Genomic DNA, 22,583 nt, shown 5'->3' with positions numbered 1-22,583 from the left:
ACACTTGAAACCTTGGGATTTCGGTGTGTACTGATGGTATGATAATTATAATTAATCAGAGTAGCAATCATATTGCGATGTGATGTTGGAGGGAGAGGAAAAGGAAAAGAAGTACACTAGGGGTTCGGTTGCGCAGGAACTCCCGGACGTAGCCTCCGAGGCGTCCGACAACGCCCATGCCGTCCCGGGCCTCCAGGATGTCCCCATGGGAGACTGTTGAAGGCCGACCACATGTCCAGCGTAATGATGACATCGCCCAGAGAGTCAGCCAGGCAGCGGTGCCTCCAGAAGCTGCTCTGCTACTCCCGGAAGATGCCGGGCTGGTCTGCGAGCCACTCAAGGTGGGCCAAGACTGCGCTGTTCACGACCTTCCCGGCAACCGACTTCAGGGACAAGGGCCGGTAGGACTCTGGCTCGGATCACAACGGAACTACTCACAGGCTGCACGCGCAAAGTGCGTCTGCAAGGGTGTTTTCAGAAAAGTGAAGGCAACCAAGGCAAATTCAAGGTTATAGTAAGAGCACACTAGAACACCTTGGATAGACTTCCTCTCCTTCTTCAAGCAAATGTGCCGGCTTTGTTCCCATTCAGCGCAGTGGCGTCTACACGAGGGGAGGTGTTGATGTGGGTTCGACTCCCAGCTGTGGCAGTCGCTTTTCTGATGAAAGCAGAAAAGTGAAAAACGCGCGTGTGTTTGAGATTTCGGCGCACGTTAAAGATCCCCAGGTGGTCAAAATTAATCCGGAGCCCCCCACTACAATGCGTTTCATCACCTGTGTTTATAGCGTTGGTGCATTAAACCTCATAATCAATCAATCAGTAAATCAAGAGGAGCTGTTGGCCATAGCTGAAACAGGCAAAGCTTGGCGCCGTCATTTAGTTCTTGAAGGGACAAGAGCCTGTGACAAAGCTCCAGCAGTGAAAGCGTCGTCACCGTGCAATGTACAAAACAAACTCAGGGGCAAGCTGGCCCCAAGGAGTGCTGTGGCTTCAGACGTGAGATGTGAAGGAATTACGACGTTGAATGTGGTGATGATGGTGAGGGCATGAGTGGAGCAGTTTCATAGGTCATGGGAGTAACGTATGTGTGATGCGGTATGGGCCAGTAAGATGGGGCAATAGCTTTCCTGAGAGCCCAAAGTTGCATGAGGGAGTCCACAGCACAGGTTCCTTTGCACAGGAAGACTAACTAAGAAACCAAGTGGGAAGTAAACATTGCGGTAGTGCTTATAGTGACCCTTCTGAGTTGCGTGTGACGTTGCACACCTGGCATGGGCGATCTGGCGGGCTAGATTAGCGTCTGCAATTGCATTATGCGCATATTTGGGTGGCGGCATCATCGAGTGAAGCCACGCTGCGTCTAATGGCAAGGTAAATTCACGTCCGAAAAAAAAGAAAGAAAGGAGTAGCCAACTGTATCAAGGTGCCAGGAATTTTTAGCGAAAATAATTTAGGTTAGCGGGACGTTCATCTTTAATCTCACTGTATTCACCCCTCATCTAGAGTAGCGAGCATTACCGTTAGTGTGGCTGCTCTCTTCAGCTTTCATTAAAAGTTTTCTCTCTCTCTCTCTTTCTAGTCACGATGGTCGGTGGACATGTACAGTCTCTGTCAAAATTTTCTAGGCCATGCCGTAAGTGCACAGGTTGCAAAAATTCAAGGCCAATCCTAAGCCTTCTGGGCCGCAAAGAATTGAAAGAATTAACTTGACCTTTAATTGTGACAGAATTATTTTATGACAGTAAGAAAGGAAGGTGTTTTCTCTAGCTTTCCGGCATAAAACGTTTCAGCCTCGCTCGGGATGTAAGCTTTTACAAGGATTTCCTAAGTGTTGATGATGAGTCTGTCGTCACTGGGAGCTCCTTGAGTGCAGACACCATCACGAATGTCATGGGAGCTGGTGCGGATGAAAGCACCACAGAGGCTGAGGATATCGCGAGGGAAAGCCGTCCGACGCTTAATGAAGCACTTTCGCCAGTCAGTATGCTCCACCAATATTCCTTTGATATTGAAGGACATGCACTCAAAACTGGTGCAAACAATGTCTTGTGTATAGAATGCTTTGCTAGTTGGCGCCGCCAAAACGAAAATCGCCGCTTTTTTGCGAAGTAGGCTGTAAAGTGAAAAGTAGCTTTATCGCTTGCAATAAATAATTTGTTTTGTGTAACGAAATGGTGTACTTTATGTGTTCATTTCTCTATGCAGAAATGGCAGGAAAGTCCCGCATATTGCGAACTCGTAACAAAAAAATTCATTATAGACGGGTTCAGCTATATCGAACTATTGGATATATCGAACTAATCGCGGCGCATATTACAGTTTGCTGTAGCCGGGTTTGACTGTACGTTACTTTTGCTTTGTGAATTTATGAAGAGCTGCACTGTTTGCTTTGCTTTTTATACAAGCTAACTGCTTATGATTCTGCTTTCAGGTGGGATAACTTGGTCATTCTCCAATGGACACCCCAGAAATGGCCATTGGACGCCCTAAGCTTTTGTTGCAGTTCTTTAAACAGTTTTTGCGTAATTTTAACCCTACACATGTAATATTCGTTGATTGAAATGCACATGACAGTTATGGAGCAATTAAGGCAGGTTGCCAAAAGTCGCTAAAAGTTATCTGATAATTTATATTTTCAACTACAACCAAAAATTGAAGGTATAAACAAGTAGTTAATGACTGTAGTTCATTGCTGCCTTTCAATGCATTGTGCTTGTGAAACAATGTGCAAGTCGAAGGCAAAAAACACCTTTTGGTGCTGTATACTGTCCTGCATGTTTCTTTATAAGTAGTAGAAATTTCTATTGTCTGATGTGAATGTAACTAAAAAGGTGACGTTATAGTCCTTAGTGCTAAATAATTTTAATGCTAAATAGTAGTGACACCGGATCCCAACCATGAGGCAGAGATAATTAGAAGGATAAAAATGGGGTGGTGTGCATATGGCAGACATTCTCAGATAATGAATAGCAGCCTACCATTGTCACTGAAGAAGAAAGTGCATGACCGCGACATCTTACCGGTACTCACCTACGGGGCAGAAACTTGGAGGCTGACGAAGAGGGTTCAACTTAAATTGAGAACGACTCAGCGGGCAATGGAGCGGAAAATGATAGGTGTAACATTAAGGGACAAGAAGAGAGCGGAGTGGGAAAAAGAACAAACGCGTGTTAAGGACATAATAGTAGAAATTATGAAGAAGAAATGGAGGTGGGCAGGGCATGCAATGCGAAAGCAAGATAGCCATTGGTCATCAAGGGTAACAGAGTGGATCCCTAGAGAAGGCAAGCGCTGCAGGGGGCGGCAGAAAGTTAGATGGGCAGATGAGGTCAAGAAGTTTGCGGGGAAAAATTGGTCGCAGTTAGCACAGGACCGGGATAATTGTGATAATGAATTTTCTTAGAGAGGGCAAACTTGTTCCACTGTAAACAAAAAGGTGAAGGTGAGAAAGGTTGTTTTCCTTGAATTCTCTAAAATTAAGCATTTATGCCTTGTGTTGGCTGTCCGGAGCTGCATCATACAGGAATTGGGGACCAAATAGCACAATTCTTGTTTCATAGTGGTACTACAATGAACTGTGACGTTGTCTTGTATACAAAGTTGTTCCTTTGTCAATTTCGTAATGGTGTCTTGAGGACCTATTTGTGCTTGTTTGTTCTCCAGGTACAGCGCATTGGAACAGGACCCGAAGGGGAGACGTGACACAGTGCTGACTAACAGCTGAAAGTGCTTGTTCGTTTGGAAGTTGGATTTGTTCACAGCACCACATTGACTACGCTGTCATGTTTGCACTTTGTCGTTTGTGCCCTTGTGCCACAATTCTAATATTCCTACGTGCATGCAATTTCATACAGAGCTTTCACTGCTGCTTTCCATCGTGCTTTTCCTGCTCCATTTTCTATTGGCCATACTTTGTGCTTTTGCCATGAACTGTTTTCTTACCTTCTTGGCACTGTCTTCTCTTCTGCTTTCAGGTGTGTTTGATGTTTATTTTGCTCTTCAGCACTGTTGATCCTGCTGTTAGCTCAGTTGTTTGGTACAACAACGTGAAGTTGGGGATTTTTATCAGTATAGCACCAGAAGACAAAATTCAGCCACAAAAACCAAGCTTGTAATGAATGTAAACAGGGCTTTCAGTAGGTTTCAAGTCCACATGTTGAGCGCAGATTGACGTCTTGCCATTTCTAAATATTTTCATGCTCTAAAATAATCAATTTCAGTTTTATGTTGTGCAGTTTCCCAAATTTCTAGACCATAAGGCTGTGCACGGGTGATTTTGGATGAGCCGATTAGTGGAATTACATTTAAATTGGTACTGGAAATGATTTCTCAGTTTTTTGGAACTCAGGTGTTCGTAGCACTGTCAGATAGCCGCAGTTTGATCAAAAAAGTATATCTCCAAAAAAACACACAACAAAAAAGATGATGGTACTGCTGTTTCTTAAGTCACTTTAAAATTTGCAGACAGAAGAGTTCAGTGCCATGTTTTATGTGTGCTTTTAGTTAATGTTTTTTCTATTTAATGTGCTTCTACTAAATCTGTTCTGTACCAAGGGCTGCGGGCAACCATAGAGTCAAGCAAACTGTCATCATGGTAAACTTTTGTGAGACCGCTGTATCGGACACAGTCATTTTAAATTTAAAATAAAAGAGGGGCTGCAAATGTAATTTTATTTATTTATTTATTTATTTATTTATTTATTTATTTATTCATACTGGTGGAAAAAACACAACGGTGGGATATGCAGCTGACAAAATAAGTAACACTTCAAAACAGGCACTTCGAAAACACATACATTGAAGAAAAAAAGCACACATCGACATTTGGAAACACAGTTCTTCGTGCGCGAAACACTGATCGACAATACTCATAATAATGTCAAATATAGTCCCGCCCGCTACGCGGAGACAGTGCTGCCAACATGCAAGACTACGAAAAAAAGAAAACACTTCATGGTACTCATCGATAGTCACCTGGTTAAGTGTACATTTACAGTATCCGTATGCACAGACCTCACCTAATTTTCAAGATTCACAGACAGGAAAGAAAAGAAAAAAAAAAAAACTCGAGGCTCACACTTACACTACGAAGGAAAGTACGGTGAAATTCCGTCCGTTCTGGGGAGCAGAGAGCTGGAAGAGGGCTGGAAGTTTAGTTATCAACTAAAATGAGCAATTATCAAAATTTTTGGTTGATATAATTCGATAAATGCTTGGCCTTTTTTTTTTTAAGCTTAGCCTTTGGTGCTTTTTTAAAGTATTACCTTGTATATTCTGTGGGCATGCCTTAAAACCACTGAGTGTTCAAAATTTTTGTATGGGGTGAACGTAAGTCACCCAAATGATTCTCGGAAAAAGTTAAGTGTTTGCGATTTACTAATCGTTTGTCAGCAAAAGTTTATTGATTTTAGTTCATTACTCATATTGTAATGTTTAGGCAGCCTCAACTGCCTCGACTGTTTTAGGCAGCCTTGACTGATCGTTCTGTGTAGGTTGTAAGGGGTTTGGTTGGTTTTCCTATGTTTGCCATGTTAGCAACATTGCATGCAAGAGACCTTGGTTACAAGAGAGATGTTTTTTGGGTCCCTTGAGGGTCTCTTGTAGTGAGGTTTTACTGTATAGCGTTGTGGACGCACTGCACCATACAGTGTAATGCTTTTACGTACTGTATACTGTAGGAGTGTCTTGTACAGCAGTCATTGTAAAGGGAATGGTGTGCTCATGTTGGCTTTGCCTGGCCTGCGACTTGGCTTCATGTGGCTTACAAAATTGGCACTTGTGGTTTTGTTTACTCGTGTTCGATGTGCAGCTCACTACCAGTGTTCCGCTTGCAACACTTTTCTTCATGATGTGAGCATAACTAACGTTTTGTGTAATGGCATTAGCTGTTGCTGAGCTGACGTTTGCTGAGGCACGGCAGCAAATAACATGCATTTCTAACAATCACCATTACCCACTGTGACCTCACCAATGGTCGTAGCTATACGGTCACATTTGTATGCTCTACAATTACAAACTGTAACGCTCTCACCAACAGAATTACCATTTTTGCAGCCATGGAAGACCTAAGCTTGTTTGTGAACTTGTCCAACCAGAATGAAACATTTTGCAGTTTTTTTTTCAAGCACCCACAACATTCGTTGGAGTGTGACACGCCTTTACACTGGCAATTGATATATTTTAGTACAAAACTCCGCCGGCAAAAGAAATTGCAGAATACTTTGTTGGACAGGTTCTTTTAGGGTGTCTGACTCTACCTTTCCTCTTCGGTCTGTTGCAGGCGCTTCAGTACCTGCTGTTCTGGTGTGCAAGATATGCGGTAGCTGCTTCTCTGCGCAAGAGCACCTTGACCGGCACCTCCGGCACAGCCATTCAAGCAGGCCCCTGGGAAAGCACAGCTGTTCGTACTGCCCGTACACAAGCAACGCCAGGTGAGCCACATCTTACCGCTTATGGCTTGCTGTAAGGATGTGATTGACTCAATATTAATCGATCGATTGGTATTTGATTGATTAGTTGTGGGCAATCGATCGATTAATCTATTGAACAATCAATTAATCCATTGTTCACGATTCATTTTTGTAACCGGTTAATCGGTTCAGCTTACGCAAGGTGTGGTGAGCAAATGCCAACCCCCCAAAACGTGGTGTAGGCATATTTGAGGGCATTGACTTGCATAGCAACAACCCATTTTTATAATACCATGGTTTGAACCGCAACTGCGTGTAGTGTTAGCTAAGACAAGAAGTGGCAGCCTTGCTCTTAGAAGAAATAGTGCCGGATGAATATGCCTTGTTTTCACATATATCTTTACATTCCAGGAGTCTGTTTCAGTCTAGCTGGACACACGTACACGATAAAGCCTCAAAATGTGGGAATGCATATGTCAGGAAAGCAAAGGTTCTTTGGGGGCACTCAGTGGCGAGTGGCATTGTCCACTGTGTTAATAATCCCAGAGAATGCTTGCTGAGGTTATGAATATACGTACATTGTCAAACAAACACAATGCAAACAACAATATGGAATCTACGCACTGAATTAGAAACAATAATAAGTGCAAGTCAAACTAAGGATTAATTATTCTAAAGAAAACGCCAAGAAAAGGCCCCACCAAATGTTCACACGATGCAGTGGAGTCCTTAACACTTTCGTGATCGTGGAGAAATCGGGTGTTTGGTTTGTTTGGTTCATTCGAAAGATTGCCTCGTTAGAATCATACTGACACCACTTTTAACATGAACTACGCTCAAATAAGCCATATAAATAGGAAAAATGGGAATGGCCATGAGACCCACTAGCTCATTTCCCACAACAGAACCTATGATGTCATACCAGCCAGCTCTGCGATTGGCGGAGGCCGGTGACAGCAAATGCAAATTAGGCAGCGCTTACAAGCTTGCCGAACGAGTTGTTTGCGCTTGATTTTAGGGCCCATTTTTATAGCAGTAAGAATGGGGGATAAGAATTGGAAGTTACGAAAGCGCACGTAAACATATAAGTACCGATGCGTACTGTTGTTGGTACTGCACGCACTATCGTTGTTGTCCACCGCTTTCGAGTTGTCTTACACGCACTAGCCGATTGGCATAAGTGACGTTGTCTTACATGACCCCGTTTGTCGAGGATATGCGATGTTTCACGAAACGATTATTTTCTACAGTAACAAAAACAAGCCAGGGGCAAATACGGTCAAAAACAAAGCAACGGCAAACAGCGGTCTGTGCATGAGTATGGTAGAGCCATCTGGGAAGACTGACCAGCGCTGCAGCCGAATCACGCTGTGCAAGTTCGTTTGTATACGCGTGCTTATGACTTACGTTCTGATGTCCCCGAAAATGCACGATTCGGCGGGAGAATCCAAATTTTAACCTAAATGGATTAATTTCTAAATTGATTAATTTGGGAGAATCCAAAACTTTGGATTAAAACAAACTTGTATTTTGTCCTCATGGGCCCTTTAAGGACTTCTCCGCCTTCAGTCCTTTGCAGAAGCATGCTTGTGTGTAGTTGGTGACACACGACACGACGTCGTCTCCTTGCTGTTTGCTCACTCAGGGAAAGACACGTCGCCATGGCCCACCCGGCAACAATCGGGACGGTGTGCCTGCTTTGGCGTAGAGTGACAGTATAATATAATTTCGACTCCTCCGTGTGGATGACCTGATAGCAAAAAAGAAAAAAAGAGAAAGACTCCGAACTCGAAATCTCGTCGCGTTCTTGTTTTTTGCTTCTGTAAAACACACCAACCGGTTAACGGATCAATAATTCTGTTGATGCCTGCTGAATAAAGGGATTGGAATTTTGAATCGACGCCCAGCCCTACTCGTTACACTTGTTCTTCTGCATAATTTTATTCACCAGCCTATGAAACTCAGCTGACAGCAACATTTTACACAACAACCTTAAGAAGAAAAAAAACATAAGCAGCACAAATGACATCGCAAACCACAAATCTGCTGGGTGTATGCCTAAGCTCTTTGTTCCAGGTCTCATTATGTGTTGGTTGTTTTATAGTGTTTGCTCTTTTGCAGCATATTTACAGCATTGAAAAAAAAAAGAGTAGAACGAATGACATTAGTGACTCTAGGTCTGCTAGGTGTGTTCCCCAGCTCTTTACTCTAGCTCTGATTGTTCGTGTGTTAGTTACAGTATGTAAACAGCAGAGCTGTTTAGGCAGACACAACTCTGTACAGTATGGGCAAAAAATTTCAAAGCCTCAAGAACAAGTAGTGGTTAGGGAGGACCCGGAAATTGAACCCAGTACCTTTATGCCATGAAACCGGCAATCTAACCACTGGGCCACCCCAAAGGCCCAGCAGCGGTGCAGAACAATAACATGTGCAGCTGATTGGAAAGGAAAAAAGAAACGCTTCCTGTGGTTGAATTAAACCTGGGTACCTTCTCTTAGGAAACCGGCGTCTATCAAATCAATAAATCAAATCAAATCAAATCAAAATCTGATTGAGCTTATATTGTGTTCTGGGTGCACAGAATTCCCTTTGGGTTTGTAGCGCCGGCGTTGGCTTTGGACTTGGCCGCGGGTTGTAGTGCAAGCTAACGTGGTCCACTTTGGGAGAGATGTTAAAGCCTGCAAACGACACGATCCGGGCCTGCCAGTCAGGGAGAACTTTCAGTGGCAAGTTCGGACATAAATGTGATGTGATGACATATGGAGTGGAAACTTGGCACCTGACTGAACATCTTGAAAGAAAATTTAGGTCGGCTCAACGGGCAATCAAACGAGCAATGATTGGCGTAACAATTAAAGACGGGAAACGAGCTTTTTGGATCAGAGAACAGAATGGAGTAGAGGATATCATAGTTCGAATAAAGGAAATGAACTGGACTTGGGCTGGCCACGTAATTAGGCAAAATGACAATCAGTGGACTGCCAGGGTAGCAGAGTGAACACAGAGAGACAGGTTTCGAAAAAGAGGAAGGCCAATTACTCAATGGCGGGACGAAATTGGGAAATTCGGGGGCAAAGAATGGAATCAAGTGGCGCGGGAGAGGAGCGTTTGGCGGTCAATGGGAGAAGCTTGGCGGTCAATGAGCCACCCGCCGCGGTGGCTCAGTGGCTAAGGCGTTGCGCTGCTGAGCACGAGGTCACGGGTTCGATTCCCGGCCGCGGCGGCCGCTTTTCTGATGGAGGCGAAAAGCAAAAACGCCCGTGTGTTTGAGATTTCGGCGCACGTTAACGATCCCCAGGTAGTCAAAATTAATCCGGAGCCCTCCACTACGGCGCGCCTCATCGCCTGCGTTGCGTCGGCGCGTTAAACCCTACAATCATTCAATCAATCAATCAATGGGAGAAGCTTTATCTATGCAGTGGACCTAGTGGGCTGCTGCTGCTGCTGATGATGACGTGGCAACTACCGGTTCGCTTACAAAGGAAGAGGGGCCGCCAGCTCTGCTGTTTCTCCAGCCTTGCACTTGCCGCGGTGGCTCAGTGGCTAAGGCGTTGCGCTGCTGAGCACGAGGTCGTGGGTTTGATATTCCGGCCGGGGTGACCGTTTTTCTGGTGGAGGCGAAAAGCAAAAACGCCGTGTGTACGAGATTTCGGCGCACTTGAATGATCCCCAGGTGGTCAGAATTAATCCAGAGCCCTCCACTACAGCGCGCCTCATTGCCTGTCTTGCGTCGGTGCATTAAACCCTAGAATCAATCAATCAATCAATCAGCCTTGCACCATTAGTGCTAGCTGCGGCAATTTTTTTTTAGTTCTTTAAGCAGTCAAACTCATCTTAGAAGAAGTCACAGCTGTTACTAAAAGAACTGATTAGTGAAGGTAGCCAGACATCAATAGATTGAAAAAGCCTTGCTGTAGCTATGTGTGTGAGAAATGTCACAATGTGGTCGTGAAGTAATGCAACATGCGTTACCAGACTGATGCCACCACTAACAGCATGCATGAATAATGTTTATAACTTCCAGTAATTATGTTTGCAGCAAATCAGAAAATTATTGTGTCGTGGGGTCAGAACAGCATACGGCTACTCCCTTTCTAGTCTTTGGAAGCTTTCCTTGCACTGGACTGCCTATGATTTTCCGCGTTCTCTGCAAGACTCGAACACGCTGTGTTCGGTTATAGGACACAGCGTTACGCAGGGGTGAGACAGCTGCGCATATTGCGCAGTTTTGATACAAATTTGTTTTCCTGCGCCAGGCTCCCCCAAAAGCTTCAAAATTGCAAAAATTGCGCCAAACTGCTCCACAACAGTCCGAGAGCCAAGGATTTTTAATCTCCCGTCAGTTTCAGTGGGGAAAATGCTTACTGATGGCATAATTTTCCAGCACCCCCCAGGGTCGTGCTGTTGTAAAGGTTTAATTGATTGATCATTCAATAAAAAAACTGCATACAATTGTCCCCGAGACAGTTTTTTCAAAAATGTCAGTGTCGGGTTGCAGATGTTATAATATTCTGTGAGTTTTTAAAGTTTTCCCATCGAAAAACGTTGCAAATTCCTGCAGAAAAAATACTTCTGTGTACGGAGGCGACAAACTGCCTGTGCAAGTTGATGAAAAAACAGCAAATTTCGGAGCGCCGTATCTCCGGAACAACATTACTGGGGGCTGCCGGGCGAATCAGTTGCTCGTGGTTCAGGCAGAGTGCTCATCGCTGATTTCTGTCATGGTTTTGGTTATGGGGGTGGCTGGGTTTGCATTTAGTCTGAGTTGTTGCGGGAGGTTGTGCGACTCGACAGACAGGAGTTCATCAAAAACAACGTGGTTCCCGCGAATTCGCCATGTTTTGGCCTTGAGTGTGAGGAGCGGTGCGTGCTTGAAACGAAATTTCGGACTCACTGCAGTGTTAGGACTCACTGCAGGAACGACATTACTGGGCGCCGCCATCTTGGTGTGGTGAAGATGTGAAAACGTGGCCGCCGGTCGAAGCAGTTGCTCGTGGTTCAGGCAGAGTGCTCATCACTGATTTCTGCCTTGGTTTTGGTTATGGGGTGGCTGGGTTTACATTTAGTCGTTTGGTGTGTTGCGGGAAGTTGCTAGACTCGAAAGACGGGAGTTTATCAAAAACAACATGGCACCCGCGAATTCGCCGTGTTTCGGCCTTGAGTGTGAGGCTGGTGCGTGCTTGAAGTGAAATTTCGGACTCATTGCGGTGTGATAAAATGTTGTTTTGCTGCCTGTCACACCGAGCTGGCGAGCTGTGGGAATGGGACGATCGACACTGCAGAAGTAGCGGCGCAGGCTACATCGCCGCAAAATGTTCAAGCAGTGTCCAATAGCGGGTCGGGCTATTATTGCACGCTAGTAATAATGGTTCATTTATCTGAAGTGAAATTTAATGCCAAGAAGGCGGCCGCTAAACATACCAACATTGCTCAAATTACGATCGCAGGGAACGTGAACCTTGGGAATTGAAATGGGAGGCCTGCTGGGGTGCGACGACTGTCACCTCACTTTGCACAACTTTTGCCGAGGCTCTACGTTTGTGCGTAAAGCCGAGTCTGGGATTACAAAAATAACAATTTCGGCATTCACATACTGAAAATGCCTTACGATTGCTTAGTTTTTTTTTTTTTTCAGTTCGATATTTTCAACAGCACTACACGCTGTCTATGCTTGGAGACTACGAATTTAAAAATGGTTTGTAAAAAGGTAGTGCAGTGCGTACCTCGGGATGCTCTGGTAGAAAAAAACTTATTGAAAGGTTGTTTCAGTGTTATGTAAGCTCAAACCCAATTAAAAGTGCACTTTTCTGCCGTGAGTTGCCAAAAAATTTGATTTTTTAGGCTCCTAAGGTGACATAATAAATGTCGTTCTTCTGCTCCAAATCAAGGTGCTTCTGCTCCGAAATCGAGATTCCGCTGCTCCAAAAACTGCTCCAAAATCTGATTCAGCTGTCTCACCCCTGTTTAAGGAACATTTGCCAAACCCACCTGAGCTGACTTTTAAAAACGGTACTAACTCTCGAGCTCATCGTTCTGTCATTACAAGAAAAGAAATATGCCAAAAAAGAAATGTAGCATTCATCCTCTTTCTCAGCTTTGCCTTACCACTGTTTAGCACCTTTGCCTCAGCTTTTGAACTAAGATAAATCCTAAGACACCTATGTACTTGCTCAAAAAATGCTGCCAAAGACTGTGCTTTATTTAAAGGGGCACTGACACAAAATTTTGAAGGCGAGATAACGTCGGAGATAGATTGGTGGGAACACATATACATCATCTGCAAAATATCAGCTGCGAATACAGCCTAGAACATATTTAAAATCAATTTTGAAGTGTGCGAAACGCAACCGAGCAGCCAGCAGAGGACCACGCGCAATTGTAAATAAACAACATCCAAACACGTCACGAGTTTGTGTTTGCCGATTCCGCACTACCGGCGTTTTACGCAGGCTCGCCCGGCTCGCCGCTCCAATCGGAAGGCCGGAGGGCGGAGCTTCTGCTCTCGAGAACGAACGACCCGATCGTTGGCGGCGGAGGCGCCGTGATTTCGTCAGCTAATCGGGCAGCTGGCCGCGACCAAAGTTCCACAGCGATTCCAGGCACTCTGTTTCTAACTGTTTATTACCATTGGATGCGAAAACGCGCCGGAGGCACGAAAAGCCCACTGAGCTAGCCGCACGGTCGCTGTGCAGGCGGCGGCCAAGTCCCGACCATAGTGGCTTACATGAGAAAGGAGTTAATGATGCGATGGCAGGTTGCATTAAAAATTGTCATCTGCACCGCTTACGAGAGCGGCACTCGAATATCCGCCGCAGTGCTAAGCCGAACACATCTGTAGGCGGACCTGTAGGCAGACCGGCCGGCTGCTCCCAGCGCGCGTCTTGCCACCCACCGTCTCGAGCGTCGCGCGTCGTTCTTTAGCCGCGGTAGCATTTGCACTCGCAGCGCCTGCGTCACATCCACGGTCGCTTTTTAATTAAGCGCCTCACGAGATCAGTACTTGGGGGCATTCGCAGAAACTGCCGTCGATGCGGATTCGACAGTGCTACGGCGGCTCTGCTCTGTGATATCCCTCCGACGGTCACGTGGTCAGCTTTGTTCACACAAAATCCACAAAATCCATCGTTTCGCGGCACTCGCTGAAACCGAAACTGCGACTGGCCGCATTTAAAATCCCTCTAATTAAACAACCGTCGCACGCTGAAGCAAATGAGGTTTCTACAGGTTATAAGTAGGTCACTAGCTACTTATCGCAACGAAAAAAACAAGATGCTAAATTTTTGTGTGAGTGCCCCTTTAACACTGCCGTGTCTTCTGCTTGTAGACAGTTGTATCCCCCGTTTTTTTTTTTCCATCTACCCCACAGCTTTTGGGCTGTGAAACTAATAATCGAATTCTTTTTTTTTTTTTTGACACCCAGTTGCATTCCATTTTTGAACACTAATAACCCGTGCAACATTCGAAGACAATGACTGTGCTTACTGTGAAGTGCGGCAGATGTGTTAAATTTTGTCTTATTTTGAGTGTGGGTTCGGGTAGCCACCTTTATAGCCCATTAGTGGACATGACTGCTGTGTTCATTCAGTGGCAACAGTATGATGTTTGTGGAGACACTTTTGAAATAGAGCCCAAGCATGTCCAAAGGCAGGATGCAGTTGGTAGTATGGCAGAAAGTACCATCTGTTGTGATTATATGAGCGTAACGTAATAGTAGCTTGTACTCCATCCAGTATCAGTTACCATTGTATCATAATTTATGATATAGTTATATATTCTAATTATCATTAGTTATAAAATTATAACTATTGGCTCTCGACATGTCACAATTATGATTGTGACAGATCGTGATGATAATGGCGCACACCTGGTGCTTAATGAACAGCCAATGTGATGAGAAGTGATGGCAGAGTTATCTTTGGTGCCTAACAAATGCACCCTGAAACAACTGATTTTTTAAGGAAAAATGTGCATCAGTGTACGAGAAATTACAGAGATGAGATACTACTTGTGCATGCCCAACAAAGCAAGCGTCCAGCTTACTAAACTTTGGATTTTTGAAGATAGATTGTAAAAAATGAGATTGGTGGTGGTATGGAGGCTGGGTTTCAAGCGAGCGCCTCGAAAGACTGTAGGCCAGGTATGCATACTGATATACAGTTGGTTACCTTCGTATCATTATTGGTGCAATACTCCGTGTGGTAGTAGTCAGCGCTCCTTAACGAAAAAAATTATGGTTCGTAGCGGTACTTAACGGTTCGTGGTAGCCTGCAAGAAAAATTGAAAACTGAGTTCCTGCTGCGCCCTGGCAGAACTTGCTTACAACCTCAGCATGACTTGTAGCTGCTTTCACTGAGTGTGCCCCTGTAATCTAGTGTTTTTGCTGCAATCTGTGTACGCTGCTGTAATCACACCAAAAACAACATTTCCTTTTGCTTCTGTATTTTTATGCAATGCCTTGCAGCTTGCTTCGTGGAGAAAGTTGCAAGGGGTCCACTTACTGCGCTTTGCTGTGCCGTCCACTAGGCGATGGCTATGGTTGCCGCAATTGTTTCAATGAAATCTAAGAACTCCCAGACTTCATAATATGAGTTCCTAGTACTCAGGTGGTGTTAACATTACACGGAACTAAATAAAACGATCGTTATTTTGACAAGTTTGCTATTCTGAAGTATGTAGCAATGAAGTAATTTTACATTGAAACTACAAGCAGTCAGCGGGGGATTTGTTTGTTAATCTGAAAAGTTCGTTAACGTGGTGTTCATTGTGCCGAGGTTTGATTGTATATGATAAATAAACAAATGAGTGAATGAACAAATAAACATTGAAACAAACTAAACAGTAAATCAACTTGGTGCAACGTCTTCTTTGTGGCCCACTGCGGGCGGACATGATGCAGACAGCTAAGCACTGACCATCGAGGCAGACGTGTGGTGTTCTGGAGAGCTCTAGAACATGCTAACAGACAGAGAGAGTAGGGAAACACGCAGCTAGCCTGCCAAAGGGAAGATGGCGCCAGAAAAATGACAGGTGGTTTTACCGTATTTTCCAGTCTATAAGTCGCACTTTTGTAAAGTCGCACCCCCCTCAAAACGGCAGTTTTTTTCCGAAAGAAAATTGTACATAAGTTGCACCAGTGCACAAAACACACTTGTTAATCAGATACGCTCATAGAGGATCAGTTAGTTAGAAAGTGCGGCAAAAGTAGATGCTTGCGGCGGCCGCCACCTCTGAACGCCTTCCTCGGTAAGTAGTGCTAGACACGGGCGTCTACCGTCCAAAGTCTAGACAGAACTAACTTCTCAAAAATGGTTTATTGATACACACAGATGGCGTGTACTTACACCGTTTAGGCAATACCATCAAAGCCTTCCTCCTACTCGCTAAGAAATAATTCGTTCATTTCGACCATAGAGCTGTCTCTTAACGTGCGCTGACATCACGCAGCACACCTTTTCAATCGCGGACCATGCATGGCCTCCACGTACCAAATTTATTCCATACATAATTCCCACCGGTGGGTAAGATGCACCAACGAAAATTTCAGAAGAAAACCGCGACTTGTACGCCGGGAAATACGGTGTATGCCAGCGAACCGGCGGCAATTTCCCCCATCACTACTTGGAGGTTGGAATGACTGCTGAAATACCTGAGCTTCCTTCCCTCTTGAACAGAAAACCGGAATGGAATTTTTTTCAGTTTAGCTCTTGAACGAAATAATAAATGACGTTTCAGTTATTACCGGCCAAAATTGTCTTTTCTATTTTATTTTTTTTTTCTATTTTGGGTTTTCGTTTTGTTCCAACACCCTGGTAGTTACCATCTAATCATTAGCGAATCATCATGGCTGTTTTTCTGGAGGAGACAAAAAAAACGCTCTTCTGCAAAATTCTGGCACACTTTAACCCTTTGAAGGTAAAATTTTCTGGCCAAATGCGACCGCCCAGGGCTGATTTTTTTTTATTGGTACTTTAAATTCTTCCGGCGAATCTATGTCGAGAAAGAATTGTCATAATTTTTTTAGGGTGACCATAAACTGATGAAAAATTGTTTGTGTTGTCACATACATGTGGTTTACCCGCCACGGTGGCTCAGTGGTTAAGGCGTTGTGCTGCTGAGCACGACGACATACATTCGATTCCCGGCCGCGGTGGCCGCTTTTCTGATGGACGCAAAAAGCAGAAACGCCCGTGTGTACAAGATTGCGGCGCACGTTACAGATCCCCACATGGTCCAAATTATTCCGGAGCCCTCCATTATGGCACGCCTCATCGCCTCCGTTGCGTCGGCGCGTTATACCCTACAATCAATCACATACACGTGGTTTATACATGAGAACAAGAAAATTTCTAAAAAAGTTTCATGAGCACAAAAAGGGGGAAGCGCCCGGACGACGAAACTGAAACTAGCCGCTGCATGCCCGCGCGTGACCGGATGCACAAGCGATAGCCGGTGCACCACTGTAGCTAAGCAGAAAGGGGAAAAAACGTAGTGTCTATTATCACGGCAACCATGGGAACTACTTTCAGAAATTTCTCATGGCAGTCGCCTCTCATTGGCTAAGCCCACTACCCGGAGATTCCATAGGATCAGTATTCCCTAAAAAGGTGTGTTTGCAGCTGCTTCTGTTGCGCTGTGGTAAAGTACTTGGTTCAAATCGAGAAGGTTCAGGTTCAAGACCGACATAGCGAGTTTTTTTTTTTTTTAGCTTTCAGAATTTTTCGCTCATCGTGATTTTGTTAATGCTTTTTTAACTCTGGTTTTTACTATACTAGATCAACGCACAGGACTTTTAGAATGGGTTGGATTACATTTAATATAGGTTGTGTTCTGTGTCTGGCTGGGTTAGGTTAGGTTTGTTGCAGTTGGGCTGAATTTGGGTAAGTTATGATGCGTTCGGTAAGGTTACATTAGGTTCGGTGAGATTATGTTATGTTAGATTACGTTGGGACGTAATATGTGGTATTCATTGAAAAGTTAAGCTGTCGATTTTTTCGCTTGGCAACACTGAAATGGCCCCGGGCATGGGCGAAGCGCCAGAGACATGGCGCGGCTTGTGCCACTGCGGCGTATGCTGAAAAAAAAAAAACAAAAAAACAAATACACCGGCGTGCGTCGTCTGCTCCGTTTCAACCCGATTCTCAATGGTGGTGTCAACAGAGTTGTTGTTAATTGCACTCACATTGGAGTCGAGGCATTACTTTGCGTTCGGTGGGCTAGAGCTTGGAATGTCCAACCCATATCATGTGCTTAGCACGAACAAGTGCCGCCTCCTACGGAGCCCGACGTAACCAGTGAGGGCGCACTCACAGGGTTGCCTGCATGCGTGCCTCGCTATTGAATACAGACTATATTATTCCCCAAATTTTAGCCCAGCCAGCTTTTATGGCAACTGCCGTGAAAATTTCCCGGAGGTAATTCTCACGGCTGCCGTGAGATTAGACGCAGCAGAAAAAAAAAAGAAAGTGGCATCGGCGCAACGAAAATTTTACGTATTTCCGCAGTGTAGCAGCACATCCGCAAGCAAGAGAAATGATCAAAAAAGGTGCGCTTTTTGCAAGTACTAGCGGTGACAAACATGTACATCATTGACCCTTAAAGGGATAATAACCTTGACATGTGGTCTCAATTAATCCACAGTTATCCACTATCGCACGCCTCAGAGCCAGTGTCTTATTCCAATGCAAACTCTGGCCTAATCTGGAGCTCAGTCGTCAGCGTGACAGCAGTGAAGTGATGTTCGTATTTGCAATAGGGAGGCGGTTCTAGTGCTTGACTGCAGAAATCTAAACTGTTGTTATCTTCAGTTCAGTCCATAAAGAGAGCTTTCTTTAAACATCAGGCATTTGCGGGTTAGGGTTCTCTGCTTGCTGAAGAGCTGTTATAGTGGGAGCTTTGTTTTTTCGTGAGCTGATTTGGGTGTGTTCGGTGCTTCTATAGGGTGAACGTCCTGGCGCACGAACGAAAGCATACCGGGGAGAAGCCGTTCGTCTGTCCCGTCTGCAAGAAGAGGTTTACCTGGAAAGGCAGCCTTGCCCAGCACCAGTCGGTCCACTCGGACGAGAAGCCCTTCGAGTGCGTGGAGTGTGGCCTCCGCTTCCCCCGCCTGGCCAGCTTGCTGAGGCACAGGAGCCTGCTGCACCTGAAGACGGGAAAGCCCTACGCCTGCCGCCACTGTGGGCAGTGCTACCGGGACAAGCAGAACCTCAGGCACCACGTCAAGATCCACACGGGGGAGAGGCCGCGCGCCTGCCGTTTTTGCGGTCGGAACTTTTTGCTTCTTGACAGTTTGAGAGAACATGAGAGGCAGGTGCATGGGAGGTGGGACACCACTGGGAGCAATGCCTGAGCCACGGAGCGAAAATATCTATGGACCTGCCATGGTGGCTCAGTGGCTGAGGCGTTGCGCTGCTGAGCACGAGGTCGCGGGTTCGATTCCCGGCCGCGGTGGCCGCTTTTCTGGTGGAGGCGAAGAGCAAAAACGCCCGTGTGTGCGAGATTTTGGCACATGTTAAAGGGACCCTGCAACACTTTTTTCAACTTTTTTTGAAATCCTAAATCCTTGCAGAACGTAGTCACCCAACACACCCAGTACTTACATTATGGGGTCGCAAAGTACCTCAGCCTAAAATTACTGCTCTGTGCTAATCAGATAACTTGGAAACTCGCTCAAAAGATTTTTCTCTCTTTCCCGGTTTTGGCGTTCTTCGACGGACCGAATTGCGTCACTGAGGCCATGTAGCAGCTTTTGGCCGGTTTTCCTTCAGCGATGAACGCTTTTTTATAGCAACTTTAAAAATAAAGCCACAAAAACAAAGCAGAAACGGAAGACGTGTCTGGTGTAGCGAGCAAATCACGCAGTGCCGCTCCGTGCTGGCGATGACTGTAACTTTCGCAGTGCTTTCACACGCGAAGGAAAGAGCGAAAGCGTTTATCGAAAGTGTTGCAGCGTCCCTTTAAGGATCCCCAGGTGGTCAAAATTAATCTGGAGCCTTCCACTACGGCGCACCTCATTGCCTGCATTGCGTCAGCACGTTAAACTCTGCAATCAATCAATCGAAAATATCTATGGGAAGCGAAACATTCGTCGCGACCCACCGCAGTGGCTCAGTGGTTAAGGCGTTGTCAGAGTCCTTCAATGCTTTTCTGTTCATGAAACTCCCACTCAAGTTTCTTGGCTACTACCAGGGGCGCTGCCACCGGTCAAAGGGCATCCAGCAGCCACAGCGTCGTCCCCCATGTTTGGGGCCGCGCTGCGGAAGCAGATAGTGCAACCACTTTTGGCGGCACTTGTTTTTTTAAAAGCACGGTCTTGCTAGTTATGCCCTCAAGGTTGCTACAAAATGAAACCGGAAGGAAGGTCTTATAACTGCAGCCATACAGGGAATTTGTATAAGGCAGAACACCTGCTCAAAATGATCTACGAATGTTCAGACTCGATTCTAAGAAATTTCTCAGCAGTGAGCATGCATAGGAGGTTTAAGGGGAAGGGAGTTAAGTTCCGTGATGGTTTACATTTTGTCACGACCCTTGACCGCCGCTCTTCTGTTAGCCTGGCTCAGCTGCAGCTCAGAACCGTGAAAGTTGATTTCACTGCACTTCCAGAACACGGCTAGGCAAGCCCTGGAAATGGTGCTTCTCAGTTCTGAGGAAAATTCCTGCACTAGAAAGCCTAAGTGGTTTGGTCAACGTATTCCGTGCTGGTATCCATAGGTGCTGTCATTCTAAACATTTTTTTTTACTTGGCGTGAGGTGGACATAGTGGGTGACATGCGGAATTACTTTTGCCCGCATGTTGGCACTGAGCCCCGTGCGAAAAGCAGGTGGGACATTTCAACTGCGCAAAAGGAAACTCTGCAGGCTGGCTACTTATTTCTTTGCGGCTCCCTCGGAATCAGCTTCTGAATGCTTTCCTTCGTTGCGAATAAAAGGTGCGCTGAGTTGCCAGCGCTTGTGCTTTCCAAAAGTGCGGTAAACTTTCAAATTATTGAGTACCATGAAACGAAGATTACTCTCGCTAGTGGCAGTAGCCGTTGATGTCGTCGCAAACAAGGTGGGATTTAAAGTATATAAGGGAACAGCCATTAAACTTACTTTGTTGATCCTCACAGCTATCTAACACGCACTGGGCCGCTGATTGGCCACTTGGACACGTCGACAACAACCAAATGTTTTTACACAAACAATCACGTCATCCAGACCCTCAATCTTATGGGTATTCATCAAAACACAAGCGCACCACTAATAAATCAACCAACTAAAAGCAAGTGTTATCGCTGTCGATCGACCCTCGGGTGGCTTTTCTAAAGTATTGTCAGAGTTGTTCAATGGTATTGTCGATACGATGCGTGCCCAAATTATACCCGACTCTGACGAAGTTCCTGTCTGTCAACACAGCACGTGCATTACAAAAGGAGCTGTCACTACCTCGTGTCATATCTCTGCCGTAATGGTAACATTCTAGACCCACAATGAATTTGGACCTCACTGCATACCTTGGGCTGCATAACTTCCCCAGACGCGATGGTGCACCTTTCTCTATTCATATCTGGCTGCACAAATGATCTCGGAGCAAGCTTAACCCAGAATGCGCCCGCATTTTGCATGCTGTAGTGCGGTAATTATCCCCGACAACTAGAAAAGCATTCCACTGGTGTCTCAAGGCACCATCGGCGCCGCTTAGGCCTAAGACAAAGGTGCGGCTTGCTGCAAAAGAACATTGACAGCCTTTCCCTGTCAGGGATAACTTGTATTGGCTAGATGCGCATCCTGGCCACCCCAGACAAATGATGAAAGGCAGAAAGCATTCCCGTGACTGCACTCTGTACCCCTTGAACGCCGTGCAGCTTTGGTGGCTCTCAGCCTTGGTACTTGCATCGCACCAATACGTTGTCTCCATTAACGACGCGCTCGTCAAACCAAGCGAAATCCGAAGTGTCAAAATGTTTTTCACACACACATACACACAAGCGCACGTACAGGCAAAACTAAATCCGCAAACTCCTTCTGGGAAAGTGGCACGTTACCATCTCGCGCACAGCTCGTCGTCTGAAGGAAAGCAAAATAGTGTCGCTCTCTTGTCGTTTCATCTGTAGCCAGGATGGCAGTCAGGAACGCAGCAAGATAACTTTTTTGCACTCATAAAATAGTCAGTCCATTTGAGCGGTACACGGCAGGTAAAGCGAACAAGCCCTGATAATACCACCGGTAGTGTTTGCTCCACGCAGCATTCCCCTCCGACCGTTTCTTCGGCTGCCATACACAATCAGCGCCAGCGGTGTGGCGTGGCCTCCTTGGGCAGTGCACGAAGTTCTCCCATAGCGTGATGGCGTAGTTTTATGACCAGAAAAGCACTGGAGGACTCGTGTCGTGCTGCTTAGCCCAAGGATTTGGAGTCGATCTCAGCCTCGGTGGCCGCTTTTCATATGGAGGCGAAAAGCAAAAACACGTGTGTTACGGTGTCTGCGCACATGAAAGATGCATCGGTGGTCAGAATGATCCGGAGACCTTTAAGGGGGACACTGGTCTTATTAAAACAACTTCTTTTAATTCTGAAGTAAACTTTGTGAAACTTGTCTATCTGGCTGCTTTTTCCCCACTGATTTCAAATATGCCATTATTTTTTCAGCTGGTCAATTAGTTGCCAAGATAATTGCAGATAATTAGCCATTTTTGTGAAAACAGTGTTGGTCACAAAACTATAATCATTATATTTTCCAATACTATAAACCCTGGTGAATGCCATTATTGAAGCAGTTTCTTGATGCATCGCTTGGAACTAATTTTACAGCTCATTAAGCTTCGGAACTTGAAATGGGCACTCGAAATGGTTCTTTGCCACTGGTGCCACCAAAGTTTAATGAGCTGGGAAATTAGTTCCAAGCGGTGCACCAGAAAACCAAATCTCTTATTGCACTCAACAGGGTTCACATTGTTGGAAAATGTAGAGATTACATTTTTATGGCCAACACTGTTATGTCCATTGTTCCCCCCAAAGTGACTCATTATCTCTAATTATCCTGGTAACCAATTGACTTAGTAAAAAAATAATGGCACGTTTGAAATCGGTGGTGGAAAAAGCAGCAAGGCTGGCAAGTTTCACAGAGTTTACTTAACAATTAGAGGAAGCTGTTTTAAGAGCAGTGTCAGTGCGTTCAATGCGTTAAACGCCGTAAC

At 45.4% G+C, this 22,583-nt stretch overlaps 1 protein-coding gene across 1 annotated transcript; it reads left to right on the top strand.

The window, feature by feature from the left end:
- Positions 1–250: 250 nt before the first annotated feature.
- On the top strand, positions 251–19,878 carry LOC144141275 (zinc finger Y-chromosomal protein-like; the record flags this gene model as incomplete). Its single annotated transcript, XM_077672852.1, has 3 exons — positions 251–341; positions 6,281–6,431; positions 18,348–19,878. Coding segments are annotated over 3 exons (651 nt in total), but the record flags the coding sequence as incomplete, so codon positions are not given.
- Between the last annotated feature and the right edge of the window lie 2,705 nt (positions 19,879–22,583).

Source organism: Haemaphysalis longicornis, unplaced genomic scaffold, assembly GCF_048455015.1.
Source record: "Haemaphysalis longicornis isolate Haplotype H1 unplaced genomic scaffold, Haemaphysalis longicornis Haplotype H1 scaffold_6, whole genome shotgun sequence".
NCBI classification, from domain to species: Eukaryota; Metazoa; Arthropoda; class Arachnida; order Ixodida; family Ixodidae; genus Haemaphysalis; species Haemaphysalis longicornis.
The sequence above is the reverse complement of the archived record's forward strand: the minus strand, read 5'-3'. Positions and strand labels throughout refer to the sequence as shown.